General features: G+C 35.8%; 3 protein-coding genes across 7 annotated transcripts; 2 read left to right on the top strand and 1 right to left on the bottom strand.

Moving 5' to 3' along the window:
• The first annotated feature begins 325 nt into the window (after positions 1-325).
• Positions 326-3829, top strand: LOC132179362 (DEAD-box ATP-dependent RNA helicase 22-like). Of its 5 annotated transcripts, XR_009439915.1 has the most exons (5): positions 344-526; positions 843-894; positions 1129-1206; positions 1593-1644; positions 3424-3829. XR_009439915.1 is itself a non-coding variant. In XM_059592071.1 (4 exons), exons 1-3 carry the CDS (start codon positions 356-358, stop codon positions 1161-1163), a joined length of 261 nt encoding a protein of 86 aa, XP_059448054.1. In that variant the 5' UTR covers positions 326-355; the 3' UTR covers positions 1164-1206; positions 1558-2004. The 5 variants fall into 5 exon arrangements, 4 of the variants coding, with proteins under 4 accessions (XP_059448054.1, XP_059448053.1, XP_059448052.1 ...); XM_059592071.1 differs by lacking the exon at positions 3424-3829 and having other exon boundaries at positions 326-526; positions 1126-1206; positions 1558-2004; XM_059592070.1 differs by lacking the exon at positions 3424-3829 and having other exon boundaries at positions 326-526; positions 1126-1206; positions 1593-2002.
• A 428-nt stretch (positions 3830-4257) lies between these two features.
• Positions 4258-6497, top strand: LOC132178446 (UDP-glycosyltransferase 74B1-like). The gene is made up of 2 exons (XM_059590885.1): positions 4258-4961; positions 5724-6497. Exons 1-2 carry the CDS (start codon positions 4320-4322, stop codon positions 6495-6497), a joined length of 1416 nt encoding a protein of 471 aa, XP_059446868.1. The 5' UTR covers positions 4258-4319.
• A 5153-nt stretch (positions 6498-11650) lies between these two features.
• Positions 11651-13671, bottom strand: LOC132179689 (UDP-glycosyltransferase 74B1-like). The gene is made up of 2 exons (XM_059592446.1): positions 13030-13671; positions 11651-12536 (listed from the first exon to the last, which is right to left on the bottom strand). The coding sequence occupies exons 1-2, from the start codon at positions 13669-13671 to the stop codon at positions 11763-11765; spliced, it is 1416 nt and encodes a 471-aa protein (XP_059448429.1). The 3' UTR covers positions 11651-11762.
• Positions 13672-14207: the final 536 nt, after the last annotated feature.

Here is a 14207-nt window from a genome sequence, read left to right as displayed (position 1 = left end):
TAGCTGGCCCCAAAGAATTGCTTGCACTTAAAGGGATTCGAATCTTATAACTGATTGAAACGGCACTAAGACCATGGCCCTTACCACTTGAGCCAATCCCTTGAGGTTACAAAAAAAAACAAGAAGCTATTATAACATGATCAAAACAAGCTTTCTGCAACTAATAAAAGAAGCAAAGGTTAAAGTTTTTCAATGTTGGAAAATATGACCTCGCATAGGGCACTCTAGGTGATCTTTCCATTTTCCTATTATATCCAGCGTGCTCCCTTCAAATTGTTTTTACACTTTCGTTTTCCACTTGTTCAACAGTTTCTCCAACTGGATTTATAAATATATAGAGGACTTGACTCTTGAAATGATTTGTCTATTCCAGGCAGACTTTGCTACTTCTGCTGTGGATTTTTTGCATAGGGTTGGTCGCACTGCTAGAGCTGGTCAATTTGGACTTGTCACTAGCCTGTACACTGAATCCAATCGGGATCTTGTTGCTGCAGTTTGTCAAGCTGGGGATATTGGTCAGCCTGTGGTAATTCTTCAAACTTGCAATTTGATGTTCAAAAATATGCTTTATGTGAAATGCTACGTAAGCCAGGATTCAGAAAACTAACAATGATAGCAGTACTTTATTTTTCCCCCTAATGGTGTTTAATGTGACATTGGATACTTAGGGATGTAGAATACTGCAAGTTACAATTCTCATTGTCATTGATTGTTAATTATACATGAATGGAAGTCATGGCATCCGAATGATGGATTACAAGTTCCATATGGCTCCGTGTCATTTTGTTACCAATACTTGGCCATTTCTTGAAGGGTGACTGGTTATTTTCTTATGCCTGCAGGAGAGTGCATTTAGCAGGAAAAGAAGCTTCCGCAACAAGCTTAAGAAAAGAGGTAAAAGTTTTAATTTTCGTTGGCAAATATATCAGGTCTCAACTGTCTACATAAACATGAAATGCATATGGTGCAAATATATTAAAGGATGCACTCACACATTAAATGTGTAGTAGAAAAGAGAAAGTTTTATTTAATATTTGGGTAAAATTAATTGGAAAGAAATTTCTACTGACTAGAGAAGTACGGTTTGGTTATGATACTAAATTTGTTCTCATATTTATGATTTAGCAGCTTTGGACAAAGTCAGAGACTTGTCAACCGCTTAGAGAGCGTCTTTTGGCATAAAATGGCTAGATTGTGAGGAACTTGGTATGTAAAGAAGCATAACTTGTCTTCATTTATACAACAGAATCCTAGCGATGTAAATGGATTGGATTGATCTTTTTCAATTATATATGATCCAGTTGATTTATACATGCCACAAAGTGAAGATCTCTGTTGCTCACTCTAAACAATTCTTTCATTCTAGGTGCAGAAATATTCCCTTTCTACTGTCCTACAGTCAATATTAGAGTTTCATTCTATATCTTCAAGCAACCCCAATTTGAAAATGTTCCTTTCACTGTTGTTACAAACATATTCCCTTTTTACTGTCTTACGGTAATTTATCTTAGGCTGCATTCTATATCTTCAAGCAACTTCCATTAACTCTTGTGTCAGTGATTGATCATGGATGTCCTCTCGTCTTTCTGTAGTTCCACCGGTGGATGTGCATCTCCAATTTGTGGGTCTATTAAGGACTGTGAGGTAAAGATCTTACTTGATCATTGCCCTAGGTCTTTAGGTGAGAATTGGAAAATTGCATCTCCAATCTCATGAATTCTTGCCCATTATTGGAAAATTGCAGCATAGCTTTTATCACGCGAATTCTTGCCCGTTATAGGAAAATTACAGCACAGCTTTTATCACTTGAATTCAATCTTTGCCCATTTATAGGAAATTGCAGCACAGCTTTTATCACGTGAATTCAATCTTGCCCATTTATAGGAAAATTGCAGCACAGCTTTTTAGGCGTTTTGAGGGTATGAAAAAAGTAGTTCTAAAGCGGTATTTGAAAATTCTTTGGTAAAATTCACTTAACCCTTTTAAATTATCACCCTAATAACAATCTATCATTCAAATTATCAATTACGACAATTTATCATCCAAATTATCAAAACAATGATAATGTACTTCCAATTTTAACAGAATGATGAAATTATTTTAACTAAATTAAAAACAAAAATATTAAAATTTATTTTTTTTTAAAAAAAAATTACGGGTATTTTTGTCTTATTAAAATTTCTATATGTGTAATTTTGTCATTTTGCTAACATTGGAGGGGTACATTGTTATTGTTTTGGTAGTTTGATAGGTAAATTGTTACAATTAATAGTTCTAGAGTAAATTATCATTGGGTGATAGTTTGAGGGGAATAAGTGTACTTTACTCAAAATTCTTTAAAAGTATGGTCCTTGTCACTTTAATTTTTTATCCCACATGCGGGGTCTCCCAAGTATAAAAGAAAGAAAAGTAGTTCTATAGAGGTATTTGAAAATTCTTTTTACAGTGTTGCCCATTATGGCTTTCTTTTATCACGTCAATATGTTCCTTGTCACTTTAGTTTTTTATCCCACATGCGGGGTCTCCCAATTATAAAAGAATGGGTTTAAAGTTCCAAGTGAACAATTTCATTCCTGTAAAACTTGACAAATCAGCATTCCTGTTTTGTAATATACATACTTAATGAAAAAATTTATATTTAAAAAAGAAAAAAAGAAAAAAAAAGAAAGAGAAATGGAGAAAGAAATAAAATATTGTAAATGGGAATAAAAATGTTTTTTTTTTTTTTTTTAACGACAAATAGGGGAATATAATATTGAGGAATGCTAAGTGCTCTTTTTGTGTTCTCTTGGTGTCTTCTTGATCCTAGAAGGATATTATTTAAAAAACAAAAAAAAAACAAAAAAAGAACTAACCCTTATTTCTCTCTTCTAGTTTTTAGAAAATATTATCCACCTATGACTATAAGAACACTAAAAGAGCACTTAGCATATTTCTCTATAATATTTATGTGGTTCTACACAAATACTTGTATTCATAAGTAGACTCAAAGCTTGGTGCCGTAACAAACTCAAAGAGTAATGCTTGAAAACCTCTCTCAAGACTCAAGACAAAGTAGGCAAAGTCGGCATGCAGAAAACTGACGGAAATCATGTCTTGAGTGTTAGAATATAATCAGAATATATTCTGATTATATTCTGATAATCACCATAATTGCTGATTTGATATATTTTCTCTGTATATACATTGATATTATTTTGTAATATTGTACATTAATTCCTTGATTGTAATTCCTATTCTGTCTGGCCTTATTCAACTATAAATAGGCCCCATTGTATACAGTTCTAAACACACAGAAATACAATATTCAGTTTATCCCTATATTCTTTAGTATTCTATAGTTTAATTCAACATGGTATCAGAGCCACTTTCTCGTGGACTCAAAATTAATTTTCTTATTTTTTACTGTTCCTTTTCCTCAAGCATGTTTCTGTCTGCCAATCCGATTGTTTTCCATAACAATCGTCCAATCAAATTTGCCATCACAAGATCAAGTCAACTGTTCCCCGACAACCACTACAAAGCCCACCACGGCCACTAGTCAGCAACAGCCAATTCCGGCCTACCTTCCGTCCGACATAGTCGTGCCATCGTCTGGCCTTCTTCGGCGTCATCTCACTGCCAAACTACGCCTTCCATAGCCACTGTCACCGCTGAACGACACCTTCCACGACTAGCAAGTCACTCCAGAAGCACCACGGCACTACCGGCTGTCCACGGTTCCGTGATCTTGTTTCCAAACTCAAGTTGGCATCTACATTACCACCTTGAGTTTGAGGGGAGATGTTAGAATATAATCAGAATATATTCTGATTATATTATGATAATCACCATAATTGCTGATTTGATATATTTTCCCTGTATATACATTGATATTATTTTGTAATATTGTATATTAATTCCTTGATTGTAATTCCTATTATGTCTGGCCTTATTCAACTATAAATATGTCTCATTGTATACAGTTCTAAACACACAGAAATACAATATTCAATTTATCCCTATATTCTCTAGTATTCTATAGTTTAATTCAACAATGAGAATAACGCACATTTAAGTATATTGTTACTCACGACAACAAAAAAAAAAAATATATATATATATATACATATATATATATATATATAGAGCGGAGAATTTCCAACCACAAGGCGAGGATGAGAAAGTCTGTCGTCCACGTGGCCACAGGCCCACAAACAGCCTCTAATTCAAATGTGCACCGACAACAACACTACTTTTTCTTGACTATAAATTATGAGGATGCTCCATTAAGGTTTAAAAAAAAACAGAACCTAAAGAAGAAAAAAAAACCAGAAGAAATGGTGAAGAAAGAGAGTAGAGTCCACGTGGTAGTGCTCCCATATCCAAGCCAAGGCCACATCAATCCTCTCCTCCAATTCGCAAAACGTTTAGCCTCAAAAGGCGTGAAGGCCACATTAGCTACAACCCATTATACTATCAAGTCCATTTGTGCACCAAACGTCGGCGTTGAGCCCATCTCCGATGGGTTCGACGAGGGCGGCTTCGCGCAAGCGCGTAACGCGGACTTATATTTGAAGTCATTCAAGGAGAATGGCTCAAGAACTCTATCCCAACTCATCCACAAATTCCAACACTCCAAATCCCCCGTCACTTGTGTTGTCTACGATTCGTTTCTCCCATGGGCTCTTGATGTTGCTAAACAAAATGGCATCTACGGGGCTTCCTTCTTCACCAATTCCGCCACAGTATGCCACATCTTCTGTCGCATACACCGTGGCCTCCTTTCACTGCCAGTGAAGCTGGAAAACGGACCCTTGTTGATTCCCGGCGTTCCTCCATTGAACTTACCCGACCTGCCAAGTTTTCTCAAGTTGCCGGAAAGTTACCCTGCCTACCTGGCAATGAAATTGAGTCAGTATTCCAACCTGGACAAGGCTGATTGGATATTTAGTAACACGTTCGAAGAATTAGAAGGGGAGGTATGTGACGTCACATTATCATTACATGTTGGGTAAGGTAAAACAAAAGAGGCACGCCGCGTGCTGTGAATCGGTGCTCGGGTAAGATAAAACAAAAGAGCATGCGGCGTGCTAGGCACGCCGCGTGCTGTGAATCGGTGCTCTATGTTTCTTGTTAGTGTACTGATTGGCAATACGCGTCGTGCGTGGCACGCCCACGCATGACAGTGCAAAATTTATTTTTTTTTTTTGTTAAAAAATTTTTTTTTGCATGCCGGCGTGCTATATTACATTACCCTTCTTGTTAATTGTTCAATTTTTTTATTTATTTATTTTTAAAAACTTCACTTTAGATTCTTGAACTATCGCGTGTTTTGAGAGTACCTTAAAATTCAAAAATTCTCAATTTATACTCACAAACTTTTAATTTCAATCAATTTACCAATTCCGTTAGTTTTAGCTATTAACTTCTAACAAAATACTTATAAAGACCAAATTACCTTTCGATTTTTTTTTTTTTAATTTGAAATTATGGATAAATTTGAAATTTTAGAAAAAAAGTAGAGTATAAATGTCAATTTTTACTTTTATCCGACGGAAAGGGTAAATTGATTAAAATTGAAAGTTCAGGTGATTAAATTAAAAGATTTTGAAATTTAAGGGAGTCTTATTAAAACACGTGGCAGATCAAGAGTTTAAAGTGAAGTTTTTTTTTTTATTTATTTATTTTTGAAAATTTTTTGTTGTTGAATATTTCTTGTTATATGTTGAAATTATGAAAAGGAGGCAAAAGGGGTATCAGAGCTGTGGCCAGCAAAGTTGATTGGTCCAATGGTCCCATCGGCTTACTTGGACGGCCAGATTGAGGATGACAAGGGATATGGAGCAAGTCTATGGAAGCCACTTGGCGAGGAGTGCATCAAATGGCTAGAAACGAAGCCACGTAAGTCGGTAGTGTATGTCTCATTCGGAAGCATGGTCTCATTGACAGCAGAGCAGATGGGAGAAATTGCAGGGGGCTTGAAGGAGAGCGGCTTACCTTTCATATGGGTGGTGAGAGAATCTGAACGTGGGACATTGCCTGATGGGTTCGTGGAGTCCACAAAAGAACAGGGTTTGATAGCGGGATGGTGCAACCAGATAGAGCTGCTGGCGCACCCAGCCATCTGTTGCTTTGTGAGCCATTGTGGGTGGAACTCGACTCTGGAGGGGCTTAGCCTTGGTGTGCCGATGGTGGGAGTGCCGCAGTGGGCTGACCAACTGACTGATGCCAAGTTTGTGGAGATTTGGGGGGTGGGGGTAAGAGCCAAGGAGGATGACAAGGGAGTTGTAAGAAAAGAAGAAGTTGTAATGTGTTTGAAGAAACTAACGGAGGGAGAGAAGAGGCCGGAGATTCAGGAGAATGCTAATAAATGGAGGGAGTTGGCTAAAAAAGCCCTCGGTGAAGGTGGGAGCTCCGATAAGCGTATCAACGAGTTTGTTGAGCAGTTGATGATACGTGCCAATGAAAAAGGGGAGGCGGCAAAGGACAACCTAAACGGTCATCACTTGGTGTAGCTTTAATGCTTCTTCTTTGAATAAAGGACTTCTCCTTTTCTGATGTCAGGTCAGTTTGGGAAAGGATTGTCTTAGTGATTTTTGTTTTGTTTGAACAATAATAAGAACCGATTGGTTGATGTAATGTAAAGTAGAAAAGTTTAGAATTTTTTTGTAAGAAAGTGTGAAATTATGTTTTGTAACGTGTTTTTTGTTTGAATAATTATAAAAAATAAGAATGTTTTAAGGTTGAGTTTTTAAAGTAATTTTGAATGGATTGCCGAACCGACCATATTATTTCCTCTCATCCCAAGAAAACATCCTATAAGCTAGTAAAAGTAACTTTAAAATAGTAGGTTCCACCCTTTTGGGGAGAAAGTCCACTAAAAAAAGCACATTAATAATTGGATACTACTTCCGTCCAAAAATTTAATCTAATGATTTTAGATTTTTTTTTTATTTATATTAATTACTTTTTTTTATTTTTTTAATTCAATTGGGAACTCAACACTTACAACATATCTCTCTCATGTGTGAGATTTTTCCACGTTAACCTAATTTTCCCTCATGTGTGAGTTTCTTACAAATCCAAAAGTGTCGTGCATATATACTAGAGTAGCACTAATTGCACGCCAGCAAACACCAAATGTAACTTTGCTTCAAGAACTACATGCACTCCTTACTAGAACCAAACCAAATTCATCAAGACCAAAACACTCGCTTAGGCAAAAGTTGAACTTGGCTCAGAAATACCAATTTGTTGGGGGAACAATCGTTTAGAGAGTCCATCAAAAGCACTTTAATATACATGTTTGGACATCATTCTAACTCAAAAATCCAATTTGTTGAGAGAAGAATTGCTTAGGGAGTCCACAAAGAGTACATTAATAGACATGTTTGAACATCACTCCAACCTAAAATCTTAAGCTAATGAATTTAAGTTCACTTGTGTATATCAACCACTCATTTTATTTATTTATTTTCTCAATGTTTAACTTAACAACATTCATATGTGTAAGTGTACTCACAATTACACCACTTTTAACGGTTCCCACCATGAATATAAAATAAAAAGAAAAAAGAAAAAAAAAAAAAAAAACTATAGAGGTCCATAAAGTTGATATTTTTTTTATCAAATCATTTTCAACAATTTAAAACTAATCAAATTTCTCCTTAAAATATGCTCTGTCGTATATATCTGTAGGTGATCTAAATGAATATATGGGGAACCATCTAGCATGATGATTAAATAGCCAAATAAAATTTTAAAGTGGTTAAGTACACGCTAGGGAATGGGTTCGAATTCCGCAATGAGATTTATATGTTTGACTAGTGTAAATCACTTTGGTTCTCATTGATGTTCTGGTAGGACTGTATCAGGCAATGACTCAGCTGGAGTTGAGAGAGCATATGTGGTTTCTAAAAAGTAGGTATGATTTATTTTTTGAAAAATGAATAATTTGTTAAATGTTTTGAGAAAAAGTGTGTTTTCTTTAATTTAAAAAATATATATAAATAAACAAAAAAAAAAGTGTTTTTAATAATACAGAGCCTAAACTTTTTTTGCACGATGACGAACTGATGTTTCATTTAGTCTGATTGTGTTATAGTTTAGTTTTGAGAGAAAAATGCATTTTATATTTTATCAAATAACTCTTTAAGGTTTAAAATTTATCAAATCACTCCCAATATTATCAAATAAATCCCTCTGTACCCCATCGATCGACATCCACTATATGTCCATCTACATGGGTTGCAAGTGAATATCTAGCCCCAATTCCGAGCGGACGGATATCCGGATCTGCTATCCACTCATTAATGGTTGAGTAGCGGAATAGGGTAATGAGTGATTGATATATATATATATATATATATATATATATATATAAACGACGTCATTTGGAAAGTGGATGTGTTTCTAATAGGAGCTAGGAACCCTTCCATGCTATCCCTTTCGTTTGGTTACGTACCTTTTCCTATGCGGCGCCGTATGAACCTAAAGAGTTAAAAGGAAAAACCTTTCAGCCCCCTGTGCCGCTAGGATGTCTTTGGCAAAGGACTTGAAAAATGAGAGTAACAAATTTTCAACAATTCAACTTCAACCAGAGTTGTTAATTAATTGCTTAAAGACATTAATCATTTTATAGGCTTATTTACAAATTATTCATCCACGTGCTTATATGCATAAATGGAAGCTTCCTAATTAACTAGGAGAATCTTACCATAAACTATGTACATTGTTAATATATATCTAGAGTGTAAAATAATAAATGGGGAATTAGTTGTCTTTGGTACTATATGCTCTTTCGAGTAATGCTACAAGTTTTTTTTGAGTCCATCAAAAAATTATGTGGCTATTAAAATCACCATTGAGCTTGTGATTGATCATTAGTAGATTTTGATCAAATTGTAATTTTATAGCCACATCATTCTTGGAGGGATTTAAGAGGGACTTCTAGAATTACTCTGGTCTCTCCTCCCAACAGATTGAGATCCTCTCATATTTTATAAAATATGAGATTCTTGTATTTTAAAATTTGAATTATTCATTCCATCTAACGGTTTAAATAAATGCAGAAGTTTGTATGCTACCCAGATAATTAATTTTAGTTTTTAATATGTCAAATTCACTTGCATCGGTAACACAAATTTTTGCATTTATTTAAACCATTAGATGAAATGAATGGCTCAAATTTTAGAATATGAGAATCTAATATTTTATAAAATATAAGGGGATCCACATCCCCTCCCCATGCACCCAATGCCCCTAATAAATTAGGAATAAGATCTTCTTCATTTTAGTTAAAATTAAAAATATTTATTTAGTGTAAAATGAAGAGTAATATTATCTTAATATTAAAGTTGAAAGATAAAATTTATAATATTACTCTTCATTTTATACTAAATAAATTCTCTATTCCACTTGAAATGGTGATCAGATTCTATTCCAATAAATTGAAGGAACGTGATGGTGCACGAAATTCGTTTGTTTTTAAAAAAGGACTTTTGAAACTGATGGGAGAATGATGCTCACTCCATCTCCTTTTGCAGGCACAGTAAAATGGAACATTTTCCGGGATTCGTGATCTACAACATTGCTCACGTACATGCACTAGCTAGCAAGGCTTGCAGCTGCCATGTTCAAAGATTCAACCAGATTTGGAACAATATTTTATCTTTTTGGCATAAAATTTTCCCCACTTGAAACCCTACTGAGCAGGTTAGCTATAGACAAATTGTTGCCGCCCTTAGTGGGATGGCAATTGGCATGTGTATGAGTGAGACACATGAAAATATGAGAGAAAAGCTAGCAAGCAATGGCAAACCTAGATTTACCATGGATTGGATTCATCTGAGCTGAATGAGCGATACAATCAGATAAATGAGCGATACAATCATATTTTGAGTTACCAAATAGAAATTTGATATTTTTCATCTTACTGTAATCTAGCATAAGCTGATAATATTTAAAATCTAAAGAGTTACAATTCAAATGTACAAACTTTTTTTGAAATAATGTAATCTATCTATATAGTTTCAAATATGTAATGTATCCTAATCTAAAATACAGCTTGTTATCTTGAGCCTGTTGGGATAAGACTGGCTTGTGAGAGTATTTATCCTTTACACTCCTCCTCAAACTCAGCGGGGGTGTAACAACTATGAGCTTGTCTCGTAAATTTGAAAACCGGATTGAGGATAAAAGCTTGGTGAAGATATCTGCGACTTGGTCTTGGATGATATAAACCGAACGTCCAAAGATGAAGCTACCATATCCCTAACAAAATGAAAGTCGATCTCCATGTGTTTGGTTCAAGCATGAAAAATTGGATTGGATGAAAGATACTTGGCGCCTATATTGTCCCACCACAAGACTAGAGGATGGGAGACAAGAATCCCCAGTTCGCATAAAAGAGATTTTAGCCATGATAATTCTGCTGATGTACATGTTTGCTAGTGCCTTGTATGCAACTTTCGTACTTGATCGAGCGATTGTTGCATGCTTTTTACAACTCCATGAAGCAAGATTTTTTCTTAGAAAAATGTAGTACCCCCTGTAGACCGACGGTCATCTTAACACCCAGCCCAGTCAACATTAGTAAATGCTTGCAGTTTATTGGATATGGATTGCTGGGTTTTTAAACCAAGATGAATGGTTTCCTCTAAATATCTCAGTAATCTTTTTGTAGCGTGTCAATGGGTAGTAAAGGTTTGTGCATGAATTGTGACAAAATGTTCATTGTAAAGGCTATGTCGGGTCGAGTAATAGACAAATATTGTAGAGCACCAATCGTACTTCGGTATAGGGTGGGATCCAAAAATACATCAGCATCAAATGCAGAAAAAATAACTGAAGTAGACATCGGAGTGCAAACAGGTTTTGCATTAGCCATTTTTGTTCTCTGTAAAATGTCTAACATATAACGATGCTGAGAGAGATGAACACCATTTGGTAACCGTGAGACCTCAATGCCAAGAAAAAAATTTAACTCACTCAAATCTTTTACTGCAAACTCAGATGCCACGCTATGGAGTAAATTATCAATTTCTGATACAATTGAGCTAATGATAATTATAACATATATAAGAACATGTATGGTACAAGCAACAGATTTATATATGAATAGAGATGTGTCTGATTTTGAAGCCCTAAAACCAAATTCTAGCAATTTATTGCTTAACCTAAAAAACCAAGCCCATGGTGCTTGTTTATGGCCATAAAAGTGCCTTCTTCAGTCGACAAATATGGTTAATTTAGAAAATTGAGAATGAGCATAACGAGGGGGTTGGGACACATTATTACATATATGATACATCAAACAGTATTTTTTTCAAATGACTTTCTTTGTACCGACAAAAAGTAAAAGACGAAAATTCACTTGCTTCCAAATTGTCAAAGGCTTTCCATTGTAATCTTGAATTATAAAAAATTTTCAAAGTTACTTTTACTATTTTAAGGTTACTTTTACTTTTAGCATGATTTTCTTGGGATGAGAGGAAATAATATAGTCGGTTCACAATCAATTCAAAATTACTTTAAAAACTCAACTTTAAAACATTATTATTTTTTATAACTATTCAAACAAAAAATACATTACGAAACATAATTTCACGCTTTCTTACAAAAAAAAGTTTTAAACTTCTCTCCTTTACATTATATCAATTACTTATTATTATTAAAAAAAAAAAAAAAAACAAAAACAAAAATCACTAAGACAATCCTTTCCCTAACTGGCCTGATTTCAAAAAAGGAGAAGTCCTTTATTCAAAGAAAAAGCATTAAAGCTACACCAAGTGATGACCGTTTAGGTTGTCCTTTGCTGCCTCCCCTTTTTCATTGACACGTATCATCAACTGCTCAACAAACTCGTTGATACGCTTATCGGAGCTCCCACCTTCACCGAGGGCTTTTTTAGCTAACTCCCTCCATTTATTAGCATTCTTCTGAATCTCCGGCCTCTTCCCTCCCTCCGTTACTTTCTTCAAACACATTACAACTTCTTCTTTTCTTACAACTCCCTTGTCATCCTCCTTGGCTCTTACCCCCACCCCCCAAATCTCCACAAACTTGGCATCAGTCAATTGGTCAGCCCACTGCGGCACTCCCACCATCGGCACACCAAGGCTAAGCCCTTCCAGCGTCGAGTTCCACCCACAATGGCTCACAAAGCAACAGATGGCTGGGTGCGCCAGCAGCTCCAGCTGGTTGCACCATCCCACAATCAAACCCTTTTCTTTTGTGGACTCCACGAACCCATCAGGCAATGTCCCACGTTCAGATTCTTTCACCACCCATATGAAAGGTAAGCCGCTCTCCTTCAAGCCCCCTGCAATTTCTCCCATCTGCTCTGCTGTCAGTGAGACCATGCTTCCGAATGAGACATACACTACCGACTTACGTGGCTTCGTTTCTAGCCATTTGATGCACTCCTCGCCAAGTGGCTTCCATAGACTTGCTCCGTATCCCTTGTCATCCTCAATCCGGCCGTCCAAGTAAGCCGATGGGACCATTGGACCAATCAACTTTGCTGGCCACAGCTCTGATACACCTTTCGCCTCCTTTTCATTATTTCATCATAAAACAAGAAATATTCAACAACAAAAAATTAAAAATAAAAATAAAAAAGAAAACTTCATTTGAGATACTTGAATTACCGCGCATTTTTATAAGACCTTCACTAATTTTAAAATCTCTCAATTTAACCTCTGAACTTTCAATTTCAATCAATTTATTCCCTCCGTTAAATTTTAAACATTAAAAGTAAAAAAATAACGTTCTCTTGACTTTTTTTTATAAAATTTTAAATTTACTAAAAAAATAATAATAATAAAATCGAAGGGTAATTTGGTATTTTTGGACATTTTTGTTAGAAGTTAACCGCTAAAACTAATTGAAGGGGTAAATTAATTGAAATTGAAAGTTTATAAGTGTAAATTTAGAGTTCTTAAATTTTACAGAATTTTCTCAAAACACACGTAGTAATTAAGGGGGTTCAAAAAAAAAATTGAACAATTAACAGGAAACATATAATGATAATGTGACGTCACATACCTCCCCTTCTAATTCTTCGAACGTGTTATCAAAGATCCAATCAGCCTCGTCCAGGTTGGAATACTGACTCAATTTCATTGCCAGGTAGGCAGGGTAACTTTCCGGCAACTTGAGAAAACTTGGGAGGTCGGGGAAGTTCAAGGGAGGAACGCCGGGAATCAACAAGGGTCCGTTTTCGAGCTTGAGTGGCAGTGAAAGGAGGCCATGGTGTATGCGACAGAAGATGTGACATACTGTGGCGGAATTGGTGAAGAAGGAAGCCCCGTAGATGCCATTTTGTTTAGCAACATCAAGAGCCCATGGGAGAAACGAATCGTAGACAACACAAGTGACGGGGGATTTGGAGTGTTGGAATTTGTGGATGAGTTGAGATAGAGTTCTTGACCCATTCTCCTTGAATGACTTCAGATATAAGTCCACGTTTCGCGCTTGCGCAAAGCCGCTCTCGTCGAACCCATCGGAGATTGGCTCAACGCCGACGTTTGGTGCACAAATGGACTTGATAGTATAATGGGTTGTAGCTAATGTGGCCTTCACGCCTTTAGAGGCTAAACGTTTTGCGAATTGGAGGAGAGGATTGATGTGGCCTTGCCCTGGATATGGGAGCACAACCACGTGGCCTCTATACTCTTTCTTCACCATTTCTTTCCTTCTGGATTTTTTTTTTTTTAACCTCGCTTGGAGAATCCTCGTAATTTATAGGCAAGAGAAAGTAGTACGTGTACTTGTTGTCGGTCCATATTTGAAAAGGTTGTTTGTGGCTTGACTTCCCAAAAATGACTTTCTTTATACCGTCATGCTTGCTTCCGAACTGTCTGAGGCTTTTCATTGTAATCTCAAATTGTAAAAAGGTCCTCTTCTAATATCAATCTTCTATTAGAATTTTATGTTAAATTTTAATAGAGTACGTCAAAATATCTAAAAAAATAAATAAAAATTCATAATGTCGTCCCACGTACGTTGTAGGTCACATTTTTTTTTTTTTTTTTTTTGGTTAAATACCTCATACTCCCGGAGGTTTGCCAACTTTATTTTTTTTCCCTGGGGTTTTATTTTTATCACAGGAAATTCCTATGATTTTGATAATAGACCAAGTTAGTCCTCCGTCAGTTGACCGTTAGTTGACTTAACGGAATCTCACGTGGACCAATTAAATGTTGACACGTGGCACCTATTAA

The sequence above is a fragment of the Corylus avellana genome, chromosome ca4, assembly GCF_901000735.1.
Source record: "Corylus avellana chromosome ca4, CavTom2PMs-1.0".
NCBI lineage: Eukaryota > Viridiplantae > Streptophyta > Magnoliopsida > Fagales > Betulaceae > Corylus > Corylus avellana.
The sequence above is the reverse complement of the archived record's forward strand: the minus strand, read 5'-3'. Positions and strand labels throughout refer to the sequence as shown.